Source organism: Rhinopithecus bieti, unplaced genomic scaffold (assembly GCF_001698545.2).
Source record: "Rhinopithecus bieti isolate Rb0 unplaced genomic scaffold, ASM169854v2 scaffold_10347, whole genome shotgun sequence".
Classification (NCBI taxonomy): domain Eukaryota; kingdom Metazoa; phylum Chordata; class Mammalia; order Primates; family Cercopithecidae; genus Rhinopithecus; species Rhinopithecus bieti.
In genome coordinates, this window is record NW_016806836.1 from 522,057 (window position 1) to 544,287 (window position 22,231).

Below are 22,231 nucleotides of genomic sequence, written 5' to 3' on the forward strand. Positions count from 1 at the left end.
TGGACACCTGGACTCACTAACGCTGTCCCCACTGGGAAAGAGTTGGGTCCTCAAAAGGAGATAAGGTGACCCCTCTACCATCTTAGGAACCTGGCAACGTGTTTTTCTCTACTTGCAGTTAGAAAACAGGCGCTGAGCCATCCTCTCCTTGGGAAACTTAGAAACTGACAATTGGTGCGCAATTCCTCAGTCCTATTCCTACATCTAGTCCATGTGACCTTTCAGTTTCTCTAACTGAATTTCAGTTTTTACGCCCCTCTCCCCTTGACATGTACTCACTTATTAACTGAGTAATTCCCAAGCCAGTCATTGCCATTATGCCAGCCTTGGCATTTAGTAGAGTGCTTTAGCTCTCAGGAGACGAAGTTTTGGAGCTTTCAGGATGTCAGGTTGACATTTGTGTCCAAGGGTAATGATCCTGCTGAAAGATGCTCCTACATGAATGGGAAGTGCCATCTCGATGCCAGATGTGTTTGCGTGGCTGATATTTTCTGAGTACTCCAGGGCATGATATGCAAATTACTTCATTTAATTCTCATAGTAATTCCATGATGTGGGTGTGTCATTCCCATTTTGCAGTTAAGGAAACTGAGGCTCAGATGAATTAAGGAAGTGTCAAAGTAAGGATGGAACTAGGGTCAGGTTTTATCTTTATTTATTAATTTTATAGATGGGTTATTGCTGTGTTGCCCAGGCTGGTCTTGAACTCATGGGCTCAAGGGATCCACCTACCTCGGCCTTCCAAAATGCTAGGGTTACAAGCGTGAGCCACCACACCCTGCCCTTTGATTTTAAACCTTTTTTTTTTTTTTTTTGATAAGAGTGTGTTACGGTCCCCTAGATTCTAAATCGTTTGCTTTTTTTTTTTTGGTAAGAGTGTTTAAGGTCCCTAGATTTCAAACCTTTGTACTTAACCATGACCTGTATTCCAAGGGTTGCAAGTCAAATGCCTGAAGGGCCCAGCAGGTAGATCAGTGACTGTGGCTGGGGATGCAGGGGGAAGGGGAGCTTTGGTGAATGGGAGAGTGTGCCAAAGTGGGGAGGGTGCCTCCATCTGATTGCTGACCAGCAGAAATATCACCCGCTGTGGCCAGCTGGGATTTTCTTTTCCCCTGTAAAACTGCCTGATTTAGAAATGTGTATGTAGACTGGCTTCTCTAAAGATCATGCGTGAACCCAACAAAACACATTTCCGGGTCAGAAGAAGCCGAGGGCTGTCATTTTGCATTCCCTGTGCAACATTGGCCATGGCACAATTCATTGCAGAATTTGGCCTCACCATGTGTGAGTCAGAACAAGTGCCTTGAAGACCAGGGATTTGCAGCCTGAGAAATGATGTACTCTGCGGGTTGAATTCACGTCTCCATACAAAGGCTCCCCTGTTTGGGCTGCTTGCGTCTTGATCTTGCCATGTGTGCGTTTTGTGGTAATGCTTGTGGTGTGTGGATGCCAGCCTGCCAAAGCTGAAACCATTTTTAAAAATGTCTGTGTAATGTCACCGGCACAAGGGAATGAAAGACTTGGAAACACGCACAGATGCAGCGGAAGGAAGCCCAAGATATTAAAATCTTGAACAGTATCATTCTTGCTGAGATTTGCCGGGGTATGGATGTGTTTTCAGAGACAGGATGCTAGAGAATATACAATTATAGCAATTTGCTAACCAGCCCCAGACCTTAATTAGCACAGGATCCTTGTTCTCACTGTTGTATGTAAATTAAGACTTTCACAAAGGGATTGTTTATGAGGACGGCTGTGAGATAGAGACCTTCTGTCATTTTTCAAGGAAACTCTTTCAGAAAATATAACCACAAACACTTTTAAATCATAGCGCGATGCAGAAGTGCTGAGAATTTTTCTTTCAAAAAATGAGCATCAGTATTTTTAACCGTATTTTGGCTCCTCTCTATCTCCGACAGCCCAAGAAGTGCCATCCATGTACTGTGCAGTGGAAAGAATTTATTTGTGAGTTAGATGACTACCAGATTGTTCCTCTCCTAACAAGGTCTAAAATATCCCAGAACTCTGAAGATGTCTGATTATGGTTTTGCAAATGAGAAATCATCTACCTTCTCTTGGCCAGCATCGTCTCTACTGTGCATCTGTTCAAGGAATCCTGTCGGCAGTGTCTGTGCAATTTAGCTTTGTGGTTCACTCATGCAAACCTTGTGTTTGCCCCATTTTTGAAGCGTGACCCACGTTATATGTTTATGTGGCTATTATTATTCTAGAAGACTGTGATCTAAAATCGACTGTTTTAAGCTTAGTTTAAAAAGAACCATCTCTTCTTTTTCCTCTCTAAATGCCTGTAGAGTATCAGGGCTGAGGCCTTTTAGAGATCTGGGTACTTTTTATTGCCTGAGAGTTTAAAATAGTCATTCCATCATCGTTCTCCATTGGTAATGGATCCTTTACCAATGACTTGAGGTTATCAGTTTGGAAAGACCAGGTGTCATGGCGGTGAGGGGGTGAGTGGAATGATAATAAGCCCCCTTCAGCTTCCTGTGACTTCCCTCACCTATCCTGGGCTTTCCTGGGAACCTAAAGATCCAGCACTTTACAGACTTCAAAAAAAACCCAAAACCTTTATTGACATATAATTCACATACCATACAATTCTCCTTTATTTTTGTTAGTTTGTTTGTTTGAGACAGGGTCTCTCTCTGTCGCCCAAACTGGAATGCAGTGGGGTGATCTCGGCTCACTGCAGCTTTGATTTCCTGGGCTTAAGCGATCCTCCCACTGCAGCCTCCTGAGTAGCTGGGACTACAGGCGTGTACTACCACCCCTGGCTAATTTTTATGTTTTTTTGTAGAGATGACGTTTTCACCATGTTGTCCACGCTGGTCTTGAACTCCTGGGCTCAAGCGATCCTCCTGTCTTGGCCTCCCAAAGTGCTGGGATTACCGTTGTGAGCCACTACCCCTGGCCCAGTTATCTGTTTAAAGTGAATAGTTTTATGGTTTTTAATGTATTTTCACGGAGGCCGGGTGTGGTGGCTGACGCCTGTAATCCCAGCACTTTTGGAGGTCGAGGTGGGTGGATCACTTGAGGTCAGGACTTCGGATCAGCCTGGCCAACATGGTGAAACCCTGTCTCTACTAAAAATACAAAAAATTAGCTGGGTGTGGTGGCAGGCGCCTGTAATCCCAGCTACTCAGGAGGCTGAGGCGGGAGAATTGCTTGAACGCGGGAGGTGGAGGTTGCAGTGAGCCAAGATTGCGCCACGGCACTCCAGCCTGGATGACAGAGCAAGACTCTGTCTAAAATATATATATATATGTATTTTTTTTGGGTTGTTTTTTTCACAGAGTTGTGCAGCCAGCATCACAATCAGTTGTAGATTTTCATCACCCCCAGTAAGAAACTTCATACTCATTAGCAGTCACTTCCCATTCCCCGCTTACCCCAGTGCCTGGCAAGTACCAGTCTACTTTCTGTGCCTGTGGATTTGCTTATGCTAGACATTTCATATAAATGGAATCATACAGTATGTGACCTTTTGGTCTGAGTTCTTTCACTTTGAATAATGTTGTCAAGGCTCATCCACATTCTTGTAGCGTAGATCATCAGTACAGACTGTCCCAGACTTACAGTGGTGCGGAAGTGATACGTTCAGTACAAACAGTACTTGGCATTTGGGATTTTTGATCTTTTCTCTGGCTAGCATCAGTATGAGACTCTCTTGGGGTGCCAGGCACCTTCCAGTCAGCCACATGATCACAAGGATAAACAAACAATCTATACGACCATTCTGTTTTCACTTTCATTATGGTATTCCATAAATTACATGCGAGAGTCAACACTGTTATACAGTAGGCTTTGCATTAGATGATTTTGCCCAACTCTAAGTGTTCTGAGCACGTTTAAAGTAGGCTAGGCTAAGCTATGATGTTCCCTAGGTTAGGTATATTAGATGCCTATTTATTTATTTATTCATTTCTCCCTCCCTCCTTCCCATCCTTAATTTCCTTTTTTTTCTCTTATTTTTTGAGATGGGGTCTCACTTTTATACCCACACTGGAGTGCAGTGGTGCAATTGCAGCTCACTGCACCCCTCTGCCTCCTGGTTCAAGTGATTTTCCTGCCTCAGCCTCCCGAGTAGCTGGGACTACAGGTGAGCACCATCACGCCCAGCTAATTTTTGTATTCTTCTTTTTCTTGAAACGGAGTCTCACTCTGTCACCAGGCTGGAGTGCAGTGGTACTATCTCGGGTCACTGCGACCTTTGCCTCCCAGGTTCAAGCGATTCTCAATTTCCCGAGGAGCTGGGACTACAGGCACGTGCTACCATGCCCAGCTAATTTTTATATTTTTTTAGTAGAGACGAAGTTTCACCATGTTGGCCAGGATGGTCTCAATCTCTTGAGGTGATCCACCTGCCTCGGCCTCCCAAAATGTTGGGGTTACTGGCATAAGCCACCGTGCCCTGCCGTGTATTTTTAATAGAGACAGGGTTTCACCATGTTGGCCAGGCTGGTCTCAAACTCCTGACCTCAAGTGATCTGCCTCCCTCAGCCTCCCAGAGTGCTGCCTGCCTTACTTTCTGATGGGGTCTCACGATCTTGCCCAGGCTGGAGTGCAATGGTGGGCTCAAGGGATCCTCTGGTGTAGCTGGGACTACAGGAGTGTACCACACTATGTCTGCCTTAAATGCATTTGTCTTTTTTATCTCTCTCTCTGTCTTTTACATATATATATATATAAATATATATCTAAAATACATGTTTTGTAGACACAGAGGTCTCACTGTGTTGCCCAGGCTGGTCTGGAACTCTTGGGCTCAAGTGATCCTCTGGCCTTAGCCTCCTGAAGTGTTCGGATTACAGGCATGAGCCACTGTGTGTGGCCTCGTTTTTTGACTTCCGGCACTTTGATTTTATGGGTTTATCATCTGTAACTCCATCATGAGTTGAGGAGTGTCTGTATTTCATTTCCTTTTTTTTTTTTTTTTTTTGAGACGGAGTCTCGCTCTGTCTCCCAGGCTGGAGTGCAGTGGCCGGATCTCAGCTCACGGCAAGCTCCGCCTCCCGGGTTCACGCCATTCTCCTGCCTCAGTCTTCCGTGTAGCTGGGACTACAGACGCCGCCACCTCGCCCGGCTAGTTTTTTGTATTTTTTAGTAGAGACGAGGTTTCACCGTGTTAGCCAGGATGGTCTTGATCTCCTGACCTCGTGATCCGCCCGTCTCGGCCTCCCAAAGTGCTGGGATTACAGGCGTGAGCCACCGCGCCCGGCCAGTTCATTTCCTTTTATGACTGAATAATGCTGCATTGGATGAATATGCTATACTTTGTTTATCTGTGTGTGTGTTGATGGGCGTTTGAGTTGTGTCCACTTTCTGGCTAGTAGGGATAATGCTGCAGAGAGTGTTTGTGTCTGAGTTTGTGTGCAGACACCACACATTTTCATTTTTCTTGGGTATAGATTTAGGAGTGAAATTGTGGGGTCATAGGGTAACTCTTAACCTTTTGAAGAATATACACATTTAAATTTTTTGTGTTGTCTTTGTTTTTCTTTTTTTTTTTTGAGATGGGAGCTTACTCTGTTGCCCAGACTGGAGTGACTGGAGTGCAGTGGCACGATCCCAGCTCACTGCAGCCATGAACTCCTGGGCTTAAGCGATCCTCCCATCTCAGCCTCTTGAGTAGCTGGGACCACCTGTACATGCCACCATGCCCGACTAATTCTTTAATTTTTTGTAGCAACAGAGTCCTGCTATGTCGCCCAGGCTGGTCTCCAATTCATGGGCTCAAGTGATCCTCCTGCCTTGGCCTGCCAGTGTACTGGGATTATAGGTGTGAGCCGCCATGCTTGGACTCACAGACTTTTAAAGGCACTTGTCTCCCCTCTCTGCCGTCTTGACCCCCACATCTTTTCCTACTACGGCAACTGCTGTATTTCTGTACTCTTTCTTTAAAGCCAAACCTTTTGTTTTTTGAGATGGAGTCTCACTCTGTTGCCCAGACTGGAGTGCAGTGGCACAATCTCGGCTCACTGCAACCTCTGCCTCCCGGGTTCAAGCGATTCTCCTGCCTCAGCCTTCTGAGTAGCTGGGATTATAGGTGCGTGTCACCATGCCCGGCTAGCTTTTGTATTTTTAATAGAGACGGGGTTTCACTATGTTGATCAGGCTGGTCTTGAACTCCTGACCTCGTGATCCACCCGCCTCAGCCTCCCAAAGTGCTGGGATTATAGGCGTGAGCCACTGTGTCCAGCAAGCCAAACTTCTTAGAAGCGTCTGTATTCATGTCTTTGTTCTGCCAGCTCCAATGTGGCTTCCACCCTGACCTTCCACATTCACATCCCCACTGAGCTTCCTGGAGACTCTGTGTTGCCTTTTCCAGGGGAGGTTTTCCATCCTCATCTGCCGCACTGTCTCTGCAGTACTGGAGATGCTGATTATTCTTGTGGACACTCTCTCTTCCTTTGCCTTCTTTGCCTTCTTTGCCACCACAGTTCTGATTTTCCTTCTATTTCCCTGGCACCTTCTCCTCCTCTCTCCGGCCATTAAATGCTGGAGTCGCTGAAAGCTTGTCACTGTCCTTGTCTCCCCTAGCATATTCCTTCTGTGGGTGATCTTGCCCACATCTGGAGTTTTATGACTCAGACATTTATGTTTCCAACCTAGATTGCTTCTGAGTCATGGTGCAGAGGGCCAGCTGCCTACCTGACCGCCTTGCCTGTTCATGGGCGTCTCTAACTCAAGATGTCCATGAGAGATTTCACATCTTCATCCCCAGAGATAGGGACTCATTCCCCAGTTTTCTGTTCTTTGCCCTTTTGTGTCATTTTCTAAGAATATCGTATCCTTTTTTTTTTTTTTTTTTTGAGACGGAGTCTTGCTCTGCCACCCAGGCTGGAGTGCAGTGCAGTGGCCGGATCTCAGCTCACTGCAAGCTCCGCCTCCCGGGTTCACGCCATTCTCCTGCCTCAGCCTCCCGAGTAGCTGGGACTACAGGCGCCCGCCTCTTCGCCCGGCTAGTTTTTTGTATTTTAAGTAGAGACAGGGTTTCACCGTATTAGCCAGGATGGTCTCGATCTCCTGACCTTGTGATCCGCCCGTCTCGGCCTCCCAAAGTGCTGGGATTACAGGGTTGAGCCACCGCGCCCGGCCAGAATATCGTATCCTAAATGTCACTCCACTTCAACCAACCTATCACCATTGAACTACAGTGGCCTTGTAGTTGTTCTCAGTATCTCCATCTGCCCTACCCTCCCAGTCTTTTGAAAAGAGCATCTTCCTGGCTATCCTTTCCTACTTTAAACTCTCAAGTGCTTTCTCCTTGGCTTTTAGATTCACAATCCCAAAACCCTCCTATGCTGGCCTCTGCCCATCTTGCTAGTCTGCATTCTCTCCGTATTCCATTCTCTCAGTGTTCCCCTTCTCTCTACTCTAACCACACTGTGCAGATCCATCAGAGAGCCATTTCTGGCCTCAGGGCCTTTGCGCATACTTTGAAGGTCCCCTCCTCGCCTTCCTCTCCTTACTCCCCATCAGTTTTAAGGCTCAAAATGAGGATGAGTTCTGCCTTTCGCTTTTGTTCATCCTGTTTTACTACCACCTTGCCTGCTGCTGGTGAGCATATAATAAATATTTTTTTGAATGAACGAATGACTTGGCTCTGTCTATCAGATGGGTAGAACTTCTATCCTAGAGACTGAAGTAAAAGCAGCCTTTCGGCTAGAGAGGATGGCTTTGTTTTCAGCATTAATCCAGTGCCTGGAAATAATTACCCAGCTCAAGTGTCTGTTCTCTGCAAAGCCACTGGTGGCCTTTCTATTCCCTCTAGGGATATAGTACTCTTTGAAATGGCCTCTTCCCCCGGTGTCTTTCCTTTCTGAAATATTAGTATAACTTCTAATGGGCGCCTTCTAAAACACAAGTCGGATTGTCCCACTCTCCTTTATATTTGCAGTGGCTCCTTAAGAACACAGCCTTAGGGGCATGGTGTCTCACGCCTGTAATCCCAGCACTTTGGGAGACCGAGGCAGGAGGATAGCTTAAGCCCAGGAGTTCGAGACCAACCTGGGCAAAGTGGCAAGATCCTGTTCCTAAAAAAAAAAAAAAAAAAAAAGAGAGCCAGGCACGGTGGCCTGTCTCTGCAGACCCGGCTCCTTGGGAGGCTGAGATGGGAGGATAGCTTGAGCCCAGAAGGTGGATGCTGCAATGCGCTATAATCTTGCCACTGCACTGCAGGGGCCCTGCAGCATCTGTCTCTCCTGGAAAGCCTGCCCGGCCCTGTGAGAGTCCTGTGATGTGCACCTTGCTGAGACACACTTGGCACTGCCTTCCAGACTGACCTTCGTGAGGACCATCCTCACCGTGTCCATGGAGAGCCAGGCCCTCTCTTGGCCTGAACCCTTTATTTACAGTCTCCCACAGAGAAGTTCTTTTAGGTTACAAAGTCAAAAATCACTCTTCAAAGTACTTAATTGCCCATGAAAGTATTCAGCTTTGATCAGAAATTTGTATTCTTACTAAAGGGTTAAAAACTGCCAAGCTAGACTAAAGGAAGAATGAAAGGCAATTCCATAGTCACATTTCTGTGCATCAGGTGCCTTGAATTCAGCTACTCAGTCCCTAGAGGCAAATTGGGATGAGTGGATGATTCCGCAGTGTCCTGCTCGCCTGCCAGTCGTGCTTCTTTGTCTTAATATTAAGCTTTTGCAGCTGTGCCAGCCAACGCAGTAGCCACTAGCTGTATGTGGCTCTTTAAATTTATGTTAACAAGCCAGGCGCGGTGGCTTATGCCTGTAAATCCCGGCACTTTGGGAGGGCAAGGCGGGTGGATCACCTGAGGTCGGAGTTTGAGACCAGCCTGACCAACATGGAGAAACCCCGTCTCTACTAAAAATACAAAATTAGCTAGGCGTGGTGGTGCATGCCTGTAATTCCAGCTACTCAGGAGGATGAGGCTGGAGAATCGCTTGAACTTGGGAGGAGGAGGTTGCGGTGAGCCAAGATCATGCCATTGCACTCCAGCCTGGGCAATAAGACCGAAACTCCGTCTCCAAAAAAAAAAAAAATTACGTTAACAAAATACAGTTCATTCCTCAGCTGCCCTGGCCACGTGTCAAGTGCCTGACAGCCACAGGTGGTTAGAGGCTGCTGTTATTAGACAGCACTGATAGAGAAGAGATCGAGAACATTGCCATCATTTGAGCAAGCTTGATTGGATCACACTGTTCCATAGCCTTAGTAGATTAATGGATTTGTTGTGCATGCTGTGCTGAATGCTGCAGGTGAAGCTACGTCACCAGGGGACACAGCACTGAACATGTTCCATGCATGATTATTGAGTTTAAGTTTTGCTTGGTCATTGCCTCCTGAGCTTGCCTATTCTTTGAAAAGTTTTGCAGAGAACGCGGTCCTCTATCTTTGCAAGTTGGTGTTTTTTATCCAGGCCTTGCTGAACTCCCTTATTGCCAGGCCCCCTTGGCACCTAGACCTGACTGGGGTACCAAGTTCCACAGGATATGCCGGGGAGCTGGGCAGTCCTCCCTCCACCCTTCAACATGCTTTATCGTAATTCTTCATTTACCTGTGTGTCTCTTCTAGACTGATAGACCAAATAACTCTCATCTCTTTAGACTAACGAGGGACTGGCATTTCATGGTAGTGCCCATTAAATGCTTTGTGAATAAGGGATCTCTTCCAATAACTGGAAACAAACTTGTCTAGGCACGGTGGTTCACACCTGGAATCCCAGCACTTTGGGAGGCCAAGGTGGGTGCATTACCTGAGGTCAGGAGTTCAAGACCAGCCTGGCCAACATGGTGAAAATACAAAAATTAGCTGGGTGTAGTGGCATGCGCCTGTAATCTCAGCTACTTGGGAGGCTGAGGCAGGAGAATCGCTTGAACCTGGGAGACAGAGAGCCCAGAGAACCTGGGGGACATTGAGCTGAGATCATGCCACCGCACTCCAGCTTGGGCAACAGAGTGAGACTCTGTCTCAAAAAAAAGAAACGAATTAACTTTTTGCGGGGCGGCGGGGGGCGGGTGGGGGTTAAGATTTATTGGATTTTCCTTTCAAAGGATAAAATCAGTGTATCTCCTTGACAACAAGCCAAAGTGTACAAAGAAAAGCTAAAACTCTCCTGCCCAGGTAACCAGTGATAACAGTTTGGTATGTTTTTGTCTATACTACCCTCTCCATGCTTATAAAAATGTCAAAAAACTTATGCAATACCTGTATAATGGGGTTGAACTTTCTAGAACCTGGCCATCCTAGCAAAACATCCCTTGTCTCTGACCCCTCTCTTTACCTTATTATTTTTCTCTGCTTCCCCTGTCCTGTTAGACCCTTTAAGGGCCTTTCAAGGTTAGATTTAATGATCTGGGGTAGGCATGGTAGCTCACGCCTGTAGTCGCAGCATTTTGGGAGGCCAAGGCAGGAGAATCACTTGAGCCCAGGAGTTCAAGACCAGCCTGGGCAACATAGTGAGACCCCGTCTCTAAAATTAAAAAAAAATTGCTGAGCTTGGTGGCACCCACTTGTAGCCTCAGCTACGTGGGAGGCTGAGACCGGAGCATCACTTGAGCCCAGGAGGTCAAGGCTGCAGTGAGCCGTGATTGTATCACTGCACTCCAGCCTGGGCGACAGAGCAAGACCTTGTTTCCGGAAAAACAAACAAACAAAAAATCAGTAAGTTATAGATTTAATTATCTGAAAGTTAAGAATAATGGAGACCTTGGCAAACAGAGATTCTGGAGTTCTACCCAAAGTGGGCAGGCAGGAGGATTGTTCCATGTGGAAACAGGGGGTCCTATGTGGAGGGATCTTGTGATTTTTCTTTTCTTTTTTGACTCTTACTCTGCTACCCAGGCTGGAGTGCAGTGGCACAATCTCTGCTCAATGCAACCTCTGCTTCCTGGGTTCAAGCAGTTCTCCTGCCTCAGCCGCCCGAGTAGCTGGGACTACAGCTGTGTGCTACCACACCTGGCTAATATTTTTGTATTTTTAGTAGAGACAGGGTTTCCCCATGCTGACCAGGCCGGTCTCAAACCCCTGACTTCAAATGATCTGCGTGCCTTGGCCTCCAAAAGTGCTGGGATTACAGGTATGAGCCACCATGCCTGGCCTATTTTTTCTTTAACCCCTTGTTTAATCTGTGAATGACCTTATTTTAAAAGAGAAGCTAGAGCTTCTCTTTAAAGGTGGTGCCTCACGTCTGTAATCCCAGCATTTTGGGAGGCTGAGGTGGGTGGTCAGGAGTTCGAGACCAGCCTGGCCAACATGGTGAAACCCCATCTCTACTAAAAATACAAAATTAGCCAGGCGTGGTGGTGCACGCCTGTAAATCCAGCTACTAGGGAGACTGACTGGTTTCTTGGCCACTGATTGCTGCTTTTCCAGATCACTGGTTCATTCCATCAGCTATAAGTAGTGCTGTCTTCTAATAAGGCTGACCTGGGTTTGTGCCCTACCTCCTTAATGACCCTCCCATAACTCCCCATCCTCAGACTTCAAGTTTGGGTATGGTCATTTCAAACCAGGTTGCTGTTTCTTGACTTGGGACCAGATACAGTAGCAGTTGGTAAGAGCCGAGGGACTGTATTGTAAGACAAATATGTATCCTTGAAAATCTAGACCCATCTTATGCCTGGTGAGATGCTGATACTCCAAGAAGCCCGAGGGAACTAGATGGAGACAGGAAGGAGCAGATTGAATTTCTCTTGACTCATGTCCATGGGATGCAGGGAAGATGAACTTGAAAAATAATTTTTTGCTTTTCCCAGTCGAGGCTGAGCCTGTCTGCACATAGATTAGTACCTGTATCTGATCCTTGCTTCTCGTAGCAGGGGCAGGCTTGGAGAACCCAGAGGGAGACTGAGGATCTGTGGAGGTTTTGGAAAAAGAGATTCTCAGACTCAGACATATAAGAAAAAGGGCCCAGAACTAAGACTGAAGATTTGGTTAAATGGTCATCTCAGTGGTGGGTCTCCTAGAAGGGAATATGTTTTCCCTGGAGAAAGTCATGCCTCTTTTATTTTTATTTTTTGAACTGCTAAATAATTCTGAAACAATAGCCCTCCTCAAGAGTAACTGGGAGGCTGGGCACGGTGGCTCATGCCTGTAATCCCAGCTGTTTGGGAGGCCAAGGCAGGCGGATCACCTGAGGTCTGGAGTTCGAGACCAGCCTGGGCAACGTGGCGAAACCTCATCTCTACTGAAAAATACAAAAATTAGCCGGGCATGGTAGCGGGCACCTGTAATCCCAGCTACTCAAGAGGCTGAGGCAGGAGAATCGCTTGAACTCGGGAGGCAGAGGTTTCAGTGAGCCGAGACTGCGCCATTACACTCTAGCCTGGACCACATGCAAGACTCCGTCTCACATAAATAAATAAATAAATAAATAAATAAATAAATAAATAAATAAAATACAATTAGCTGGGTGTGGTGGCATGTGCCTGTAATCACAGTTACTCAGGAGGCTGAGGCAGGAGAATTGCTTGAACCAGGAGGTGGAGATTGTGCCATTGCACTCCAGCCTGAGCAACAAGAACGAAACTCCGTCTCAGAAAAAAAGCAAAACATAACGAAAAAAGAATAATTGGGAGAACGAGAAAATTGGTTGTCTTAGAAAACCTCCTGAGATATCCCCCTTTGATTTTTTTCAGTAATTGCATTTAGCTGAATGGCCCCATCCTATTCAAGTTATACATATTTACTTGCTCCCCTACTTTTTGGGGAAATGGGTTTTTTGGGCAAGAGAATGACTGAGTACCTGTTGAAAGGGGAATGTCCTGTTCTGGGGTCCCTTTCAGAGGCCGACATGACCAGGCTCCCATTTGTGTAATCTTCCCCGTTGACTTCGCCACCCTGCTGCCTTCCTGATTTGCTGGAAGAAATTCTGAGACTGGGGAAGAAAAACTGGAATTTGCTGTGAGTCAGGTTGACTGGCCCACCTTAGGGCTTTGTTAACCCTGTACAGTCACTCAGTTAGTCAGTCCAATATGTACTTTGGGGCACTTCTGAGCCAGGCCATGGGCCTGGCGCTGGGCTACAGCAAAGAAGGATGGACAAGCTGAGATTGAGTTTGTCAAGCTGAGACTGAGTTCACGCTCTGGAGGAGAGACACAATAGAGCAGTGAACCAGCAAAAGAGGAAAATAATTTTTGATAATTTTCAGCTATGGGCCAGATGTGATGGTGGCTCATGCTTTAATTCCAGTACTTTGGGAGGCCGAGGTGGGTGAATCACCTGAGGTCAGGAGTTTGAGACCAGCCTGGCAAACATGGTGAAACCCCATCTTTACCAAAAATACAAAAATTAGCTGGGTGTGGTGGCGCACGCCTGTAGTCCTAGCTACTTGAGAGGCTGAGGCAGGAGAATGGCTTGAACCCGGGAGGCAGAGGTTGCAGTGAGCTGCGAACGCACCATTGTACTCCAGCCTGGGCAACAGAGCGAGACTCCTTCTCAAAAAAAAAAAAAAAAAGTAATTTTCAGCTATGTATGAGTGTAATAAAGGGAAAAAAACAACTTCAGGATTATATAATAAGGAGCCTGGAGGCTGGAGGCTGGGGTGCTCAGAGAAGGCCTCTCTAGGGGAGTGAGCCAAAAGATGAAGTGGCAACTATGGAGAGGACTGGGCACAGAACATTACAGATGAAGGGGCCAGCCACATGTGAAAGAGCTTGGCTTGTCTGAGGAGCGGAAAGGAGGCCATTGGGGTTGGAGCTGAGTGAATGAAGGAGAGGTGGGCAAGACCAGGTCACCAGGGACACTATAGGTCTTCATAAGACATTAGGTGTCTACAGTAAGCTCCTTGGAGGGTTTTAAGCAGGGAGTGCACTGTCTTATTTAGGTTTTATTTATTTTTGTATTTTTTGAGACAGAGTTTCGCTCTTGTTGCACAGGCTGGAGTGCAGTGGCTCGATTTTGGCTCACTGCAGCCTCCGCCTTCCAGGTTCAAGTGATTCTCCTGCCTCAGCCTCCCAAGTAGCTGGGATTACAGGCACCCACCACCATGCCTGGCTAATTTTTTGTATTTTCTAGTAGAGATGGGGTTTCACCATGTTGGCCTGTCTGGTCTCAAACTCCTGACTTCAGGTGATCCGCCTGTCTTGGCCTCCCAAAGTGCTGGGATTACAGATGTGAGACACTGTGCCTGGTCAAGGTTTGGCATTCTTTTTTTTTTTTTTTTTGAGATGGAATCTTGCTCTGGCGCCCAGGTTGGAGTGCAGTGGCTCTATCTCGCTCACGGCAACCTCCGCCTCCTGGGTTCAAGTGATTCTCCTGCTCCCGAGTAGTTGGGATTACAGGTGTCCACCACCACGCCCAGCTAATTTTTGTATTTTTAGTAGAGACGGGGTTTCACCATGTTGGCCAGGATGGTCTCGATCTCTTGACTTCGTGATCCACCAGCCTCGGCCCCCCAAAGTGTCGGGATTACAGGTGTGAGCCACCATGCCCCGCTAGGTTTGGCATTCTTAATAACACTTGTGAGATGACCAGGAATCTGAGGCTCAGAGAGGTGAAGTAACCTGTTGAAAGACACACAGCCATGTGAGTCCGGACCAGCTCTCTCCCTGACTTGATGAGCCTCATTTGAGTGGAGAGGGGAGTGCAGTTGGAGGAGCCCTGGGGGAAGGTCAGTGGGGGTGGGGTGGGGCTGGGATTGTGGGCCGCCTGGAGAATTCTGCTTTGATTTTTAAGGAAGTTCTAAGCCCTGGAGGGATTTTGAGCCTGGCTTCCTTGAATGCCTGACAGCCTGAGGGGGTTTATTGTAAACGTTTGTGTTTCTTATCAGCGAACCCTTTTTAAAAACAGGCTTGGAAGAGGTAGTCTGAAGGTACAGAAAGATTTGGGGGCCGGGTGCAATAGCTCATGCTTGTAATCCTAGCACTTTGAGAGGCTGAGGTGGGAGGATCACTTGAGCCCAGAAGTTTGAGACTAGGAGATCCCATCTCTACAAAAATAAAAAATAAAAAATAAGAAAAAGAATTAGCTGGGTGTGGTATTGCATACCTGTGGTCTTAGCTACTTGGGAGGCTGAGGTGGGAGGATCACTTGAATCTGGGAGGTCGAGGCTGCAGTGAGCCATGATTGTGCCACTGTACTTCAGCCTGGCTGACAGATTGAGACCCTGTCTCCCCCGCCAAAAAAATAAAAATTTGGGGAAATGAGTTTGAAATTTCTCGGTTATTGCCTTTTTCTGTGCCCTAGCCTCTCCTTTCCCCCAGGAGAATAATGGTAATAAAGTATGGTACTTTGATGTGCCAGATGCCTTTCACTTTGTATGCATTATCTCATTTAATCCTCACAATCCTTTTGGGAAGAGCCTAATAGTTCCAACTGAATGACTGAGTCACAGAGAGGCTAAGAAACTTGCCCAAGGTCACACAGCTGGCAGGTGCCAGACTTAGTAGTCTGACTCCAGAGCCCACACTGAACGACAATGCTGTGTTGACATTGGCCAATGCCAAGCATGCCCTTTGTGATGGAGAATTACCGGGTGGCACTCACAAGCCTAGGAGAGACAGTTGACCTGTACAGTGAAGGGCTTTGGAGTGGTGGAGGTGGGGTGTGCTGCGTCGATCTACTTGCCTTGGAGCACATAAATGACTTTGCCTCTCTGAGCCTCACCCATACAATGGGTACAGAAATGCCATCCTGGTTGGGTGTGGTGGCTCACGCCTGTAATCCCAGCACTTTGGAAGGCCGAGGCAGGTGAATCATGAGGTCAGGAGAGATAGAGACCATCCTGGCCGACATGGTGAAACAGGTATGGTGGCGTGCACCTGTAGTCCCAGCTACTTGGGACACTGAGGCCTGGAGGCAGAGGTCACAGTGAGCCAAGATTGCTCCACTGCACTCCAGCCTGGAGACAGAGCGAGACTCTGCCAAAAAAAAAGAAAAAAAGAAAAAAAAAAAGAAATGCCATCCCAGCCTCTTGGGATTCTTGGGACAGTTTGTAGCTTCTCAATAAACAACAGCTGTGAACCACATGAAACCCTTCTGCAAAGGAAATAGAGGAATATTTCCCCGTCTACCCTTACACCTGCTAGGTGTATTCACAAACTCCTGATATTTTTCCTGTTCAGTGGTTTGTCCATCTGTAATCAGTTTCTCAATCATTCTATACTTAATAGCCACTTTACCATGAGCCTGTTTTTCTCTGGGGTTTAGTTACCTTATCAATGAAATGGGGAGGCTGGGCTAGGTGGTTTGGTCACACCTGTAATCCCAGCACTTTGGGAGGCTGAGGCAGAAGGATTGCTCGAGCCCTGGAGTTTGAGACCAGTCTGGGCAACATGGCGAGACCCTGTCTCTACAAAAAATGCAAAAATCAGCCGGGCATGGGTGACCTGTGCCTGTAGTCCTAGCTACTTGGGAGGCTGAGACAGGAGGATCTCCTGAGCCTGGGAGACTGAGGTTGCAATGAGCCGAGATTGTGCCACTGCACTCCAGCCTGGGTGACAGAGTGAGACTCTGTTTCAAAAAAAAAAAAGTGTGGCAAGTTTTAAATAAAATGATATTTGTATTTATTTATTTATTTATTTATTTTATTTTATTTTATTTTTTTGAGACGGAGTCTTGCTCTGTCACCCGGGCTGGAGTGCAGTGGCTGGATCTCAGCTCACTGCAAGCTCCGCCTCCCGGGTTTACACCATTCTCCTGCCTCAGCCTCCCGAATAGCTGGGACTACAGGCGCCGGCCACCTCGCCCGGCTAGTTTTTTTGTATTTTAGTAGAGACGGGGTTTCACCGTGTTAGCCAGGATGGTCTCGACCTCCTGACCTCGTGATCCGCCCGTCTCGGCCTCCCAAAGTGCTGGGATTACAGGCTTGAGCCACCGTGCCCGGCCGATATTTGTATTTATAACAGTGCCTCCCAGATAATAAGTGCTCAATAAAAGGTAGCTGTCACGACTGTATTTCTAGCTGTCCTTCCATCAGGGCAGAGGCCTTCCTGGAACAGTTTTCCTGGTAGCCCAGATGTCTAGTTGTTGCCTAGTGACTATTTGTTAACTGGCTGGTCCCATTGTTTTCTTCTCTTTGAAGTCTGAAGTCAAGGCCACCAGGTGAAACATTAGGCATCATTTTTCTTCTTAAAGAATACATGCGCCTCTGTGGGTGGTGTGTTTACACAAGGTGAGACCTGCCTGGTAGCTCACTGAAGTTTCTTTCTACCAGAATTTCTCAGCCTTGGCACTGTTGACTTTGGGCCTGATCATCCTTTGTCTTGGGGCTGTCCTGTGCGTTGTAGGATGTTCGGCAGTATCCCTCACCGCTACCCACTAGATGCCTGTCGCAACTCCTCTTCCTGCCCAGTTGTGGCAACCAAAAATGTCCCCAGACATTGCCAGATGTCCCCTGGGTGTGCTGATTACTGCTTTCCACTCTTCTAAACACCTGAGCCCTGTAAAAGTGTTTGTTTGATAATGGGAGTGTGTACTGAGCTCCTGCTGTATGCTGGGTACAAGGGATTCAGACGTGATCCCTGGCTGGGCAGTGCCTAGGATGCAGTGAGTGTTCCATAAATATTGTCATTATCACCCAGTTTCCCCAAAGCCATTAATAAATACCTTCGTTAAATATGTAAACATGATCAGAAATAATTCAGAGGAGTCCAGCGTTTACTGGGTTTCCTGGTTGTTCCTCCATGTCTCTGCAAACCCAGAAGCCTCAGAGACCAAACTTTTACCCTGGTCCTATTTCTGGTCTCCTTTCACTTGGATTTTGGACCATGCCCGTCTACGCAGACGGGATTCTGTCTTCATTCCATTTTATGGCTGCATCACGATGTTTCACATATGGGCATCAGTGTTGCTTCCTGTCTGGCTCTTCTACAAAACTCTGTTGCAGTGGCTACCCCTGTCTGTCCTTCTGTGCACCCATGAGCCCTGCAGACAATAGGACATGTTCTTAGAATCATCCCACTACTATCTGAGTGATGTTGCATCTTTTCTTTTCTTTTCTTTTCTTTTCTTTTCTTTTCTTTTCTTTTCTTTTCTCTTCTTTTCTTTTCTTTTCTTTTCTTTTCTTTTCTTTTCTTTTCTTTTCTTTTCTTTTCTTTTCTTTTCTTTTCTTTTCTTTTCTTTTCTTTTCTTTTCTTTTCTTTTCTTTTCTTTTCTTTTCTTTTCTTTTCTTTTCTTTTCTTTTCTTTTCTTTTCTTTTCTTTTCTTTTCTTTTCTTTTCTTTTCTTTTCTTTTCTTTTCTTTTCTTTTCTTTTCTTTTCTTTTCTTTTCTTTTCTTTTCTTTTCTTTTCTTTTCTTTTCTTTTCTTTTCTTTTCTTTTCTTTTCTTTTCTTTTCTTTTCTTTTCTTTTCTTTTCTTTTCTTTTCTTTTCTTTTCTTTTCTTTTCTTTTCTTTTCTTTTCTTTTCTTTTCTTTTCTTTTCTTTTCTTTTCTTTTCTTTTCTTTTCTTTTCTTTTCTTTTCTTTTCTTTTCTTTTCTTTTCTTTTCTTTTCTTTTCTTTTCTTTTCTTTTCTTTTCTTTTCTTTTCTTTTCTTTTCTTTTCTTTTCTTTTCTTTTCTTTTCTTTTCTTTTCTTTTCTTTTCTTTTCTTTTCTTTTCTTTTCTCTCTCTCTCTGTCCTTTCTTTCTTTCTTTTTGAGATGGCGTCTCGCTCTGTCGCCTAGGCTGGAGTACAGTGGCACAATCTCGGCTCACTGCACTTCAGCCTCCTGGGGTCAAGCGATTTTCCTGTCTCAGCCTCCCCAGTAGGAGTAGCTGGTACCACAGGTGTGCACTGCCACACCCAGCTAATTTTTGTATTTTTAATAGAGACAGGATTTTGTCATGTTGGCCAGGCTAGTCTCGAACTCTTGACCTCAGGTGATCCGCCCGCCTTGGCCTCCCAACATGTCAGGATTACAGGTGTAAGCCACCATGCACAGCCGCAGCATCTTTACGTGATGGTTGGCCAGGGTAATTTGGGTGACATATTGGGTCTGAACTCGTTGCTTCCTCTTGCCTTCTTTTTTTTTTTTTTTTTGAGATGGAGTCTCGCTGTCGCCCAGGCTGGAGTGCAGTGGCCGGATCTCAGCTCACTGCAAGCTCCGCCTCCCGGGTTCACGCCATTCTCCTGCCTCAGCCTCCCGAGTAGCTGGGACTACAGGCGCCCGCCAGGTCGCCCGGCTAGTTTTTTGTATTTTAGTAGAGACGGGGTTTCACCATGTTAGCCAGGATGGTCTTGATCTCCTGACCTCGTGATCCGCCCGTCTCAGCCTCCCAAAGTGCTGGGATTACAGGCTTGAGCCACCGCGCCCGGCCGAGATGGAGTTTCGCTCTGTCGCCTAGGCTGGAGTGCAGTGTCGCGAACTCGGCCCACTGCAAGCTCCGCCTCCCGGGTTCGCGCCTTTTTCCTGCCTCAGCCTCCCAAGTAGCTGGGACTACAGGAACCTGCCACCACGCCTGGCTACTTTTTGTATTTGTAGTAGAGATGGGGTTTCACCGTGTTGGCCAGGATGGTTTCGATCTCCTGACCTTGTGATCCGCCCACTTTGGCCACTCAAAGTGCTGGGATTACAGGCATGAGCCACTGCGCCTGGCCGAATTTTCCCCCTTCTTTAGGTGACTTTTAGAGATAGCACCCAGGGCAGGTGGGGACCTTGGTTGGTTAGCAGTGGCGTCTCTTCTTTCATCTGCCCCCTTTCTGAAGCTAATTTCCCTTTGCTTCTCCCAACCCACTTCTGTGGTTCAACTGCCGCCAGCACAGAACTGTCTTTTTGTTTCTGAATTGCCTTCTGATGCCGCGATTCCCCGTTGCAGTTTGGAAGCCACCATCACCGGAGATTTCTAGAACCCAAGCCAGGCAGGGGCTGGATAAATAGTGCCAACGGGTGTCAGCCACCAGAACCAGCTCCTCAGCCAGCCACAATGTAAAGGCCAAAGGCAACTGGTTTCTCCACATTCTTTGTGGTGTTCTGGTCGAGTTTGAAGGGCCTCATGTACACATGTTGAAGGGAGCCTTTGGGGCCTGGGCCTGCTGAGGGGGTGGGTGGTGGGCAGTGCGTTCTTATAGGGAGTCGGGCCCTGCCTCAGTAAAATTGGAATGAACTTGGCATTCTTGATCCAGGAAATTCCTGTTGCGATGTTGTCGTTTTTCCAGAGGGCCTCATCCCAGCTGGGGAGGAGAAAGGGCCGCGGTTGCAATTGCCTCTAGTTGTTGAGGGCTAAACACTGAATTCATTTGTAAATCAGCCTCTTTTCTGTAGATTGAAGCAATTTCTGTCCTGCCAGGCGAGTTTGGAAGTTCGCCTTTTACATATGAATGTGCCCTTTAATCACCACTTCTGCATTATTGAGAGAGGGTGGAGGAGGCTGTGTCTAGTGGGAAAGGATTATAGCTCTAGTATAAAAGATGGGTTTTCTCATTTCTAGGAGAGGGGCATCAGAACTAAAGAGAATCTGAAACAATTACTAAAAATATTAAAAACACCTTCAAAATGCAAACCACAGCTGTTTCCCTCCCCCCAGGCTCCCTTCTGATATTGTCACCTCGGCCAGCAGAACAACTCCAGTTCCTTGTATTTATTCACAATCCCAGGAAATAAATGGCTCTTCGGTGCACTGCACCGAAGACTTTCAGCTCAGCTGAGCTGTCGAGGTTGATAAATTATAGGCGAAAGCCCGGGGACATGGAGGCAAGTCGCTGGGCTTCAGACTGCCTGATTGCAAAGAGGTGACAGTGTCCTTGCCCCGCCGGGCGACCTAATAATGTGTACAAGACCGGGGCTGGCCTGGTAAGTGGTGACTCTTAGCCTGTTCTCTTTGCTTCTTCCTCCTCCCCCTGGGAGAGGCCGCTGAGGATCCGGAAGCAGGAATGTCTGCTGTGGGTGAGCCTCTGTTCTCTTTTGAACAAGAGAGGCTAGGCCCTCTGAGCAGCCGCACTTTCTCAATGGCAGGTAAGTGCCTCCTCTCGGCGTTCCCTGCCCCTCGCATGTTCTGCCTCCGAGGTACGTGATGTTCCTGGTGAAATGCCATTTTCCCCAAGTTGAGAGTCACCTTCATTCCACGGCCTCATTTCCATTCCAGCCCTCCCTGTCCCGGCTCTGGATAAGAAGTTCTTGTTGATTTGCACAGATTCTTTAGAAGCACAGTTCAGGCCAGTGCAGTCCTTTGGAGGAGCAGGCTCAGCCCGGCAGCTGTGGCAGGGCCAAGTCAGCCGGGGTGCATACCGGTCCTCAAGTTTCTGTGGGTCTAAGAGATGGTCAGCGTTGGAGGAAATAATCATTTGCTTATGCGAGCAGTTTTCATTTACAAGTTCCTCCTGGCTTAGGCATTCTCTGCTGCGAGGACAATTTTGCCTCCGCCCCACCCCCAACCTTTGCTCCTGATTTTTTACTTCTGTTCTCCGCCAGGAGGAAATTCCAGACTTTTGTCTCTTTGTGATGTAATTACTGGTTGGGGAGGGCCCCAAAGATTCCTGGGGAAGGGAGGCCTGTTTGGGTACCTGCTCTGTGTCTTTGGGAAACGCTTTGAAGTGATTAACCATACTCTGCTTTGCTGCTTCTGGGAGAGCAGCAGTGTGTGGTCATGTTTGAAGTAGGCCAAGGGGAGAGGACTGGTGATTATGAAAAGTGTTGCAGAGCAGGCCTCTGCTTCTGACCCTGCCCTCACAGTTCCTGGAGGAAACCTGGCATTTTCAGTCTGATTGAAATGCAGAAATCATGTCCTGGGCTGATTCTGGTCTCCAGTCTACACAGGCTGGCATTTTCCATAGCTTTGAACTTGTGGAATTGATTTAACATGCTTCTTTCAGAAAGCAAGCTGTGTTTTGGAGTGGGGTGGTAATCAGGGAGGAGGTCGAAGAGAAGCAAGAAAAGGAGGAAGAGTGATTGGTTAAAAAATAGAGTTACCCATTAGTTACCATTGAATGGGTGCTTACTATTTGCCAGGTATTATACTAAGAGCTTTACATGAATTAACTCATTGACTTATTCGATAACTTTACAAGGTACCATTATCTCCATTTTAAAGAACAGAGGCACGGAAAGGTTAAGTCGCCTTTTTAAGGTCACACTGCAGGGGAGAGCACAGTCAGGTTCTGCATGCATTTCGACACCAGAGAGCTGATTCCCCACCACTGTGGCATCCTGCCTCTCTGTCGTTTTCAGCCTGGCCCATCAGAGCATATGCCCTTGACCTACGGGTCCTGGTTTGCCCGGGACACAGCTAAGCACATGGTTGGTTGCCCTACTCCTGTGGCCTGTCATGCCTGTCTGGGCCTGTGGACCAAGCTTCTTTTTCTGTTCAGGCCCCCAGCAGGCTTGCTGTCGAC

General features: G+C 47.1%; 2 protein-coding genes across 2 annotated transcripts in view; one reads left to right on the forward strand and one right to left on the reverse strand.

Annotated features, from left to right (window-relative positions):
• ZMYND8 (zinc finger MYND-type containing 8) overlaps positions 1-22,231 on the forward strand; it is a 152,753-nt gene that overhangs the window by 19,820 nt on the left and 110,702 nt on the right.
• On the reverse strand, positions 11,281-21,357 carry LOC108533308 (uncharacterized). Its single transcript, XM_017877886.1, is given in 4 exon segments — positions 11,281-11,843; positions 12,734-12,865; positions 20,449-20,953; positions 20,956-21,357. Coding segments are annotated over 2 exon segments (573 nt in total). The 5' UTR covers positions 21,185-21,357; the 3' UTR covers positions 11,281-11,843; positions 12,734-12,865; positions 20,449-20,609.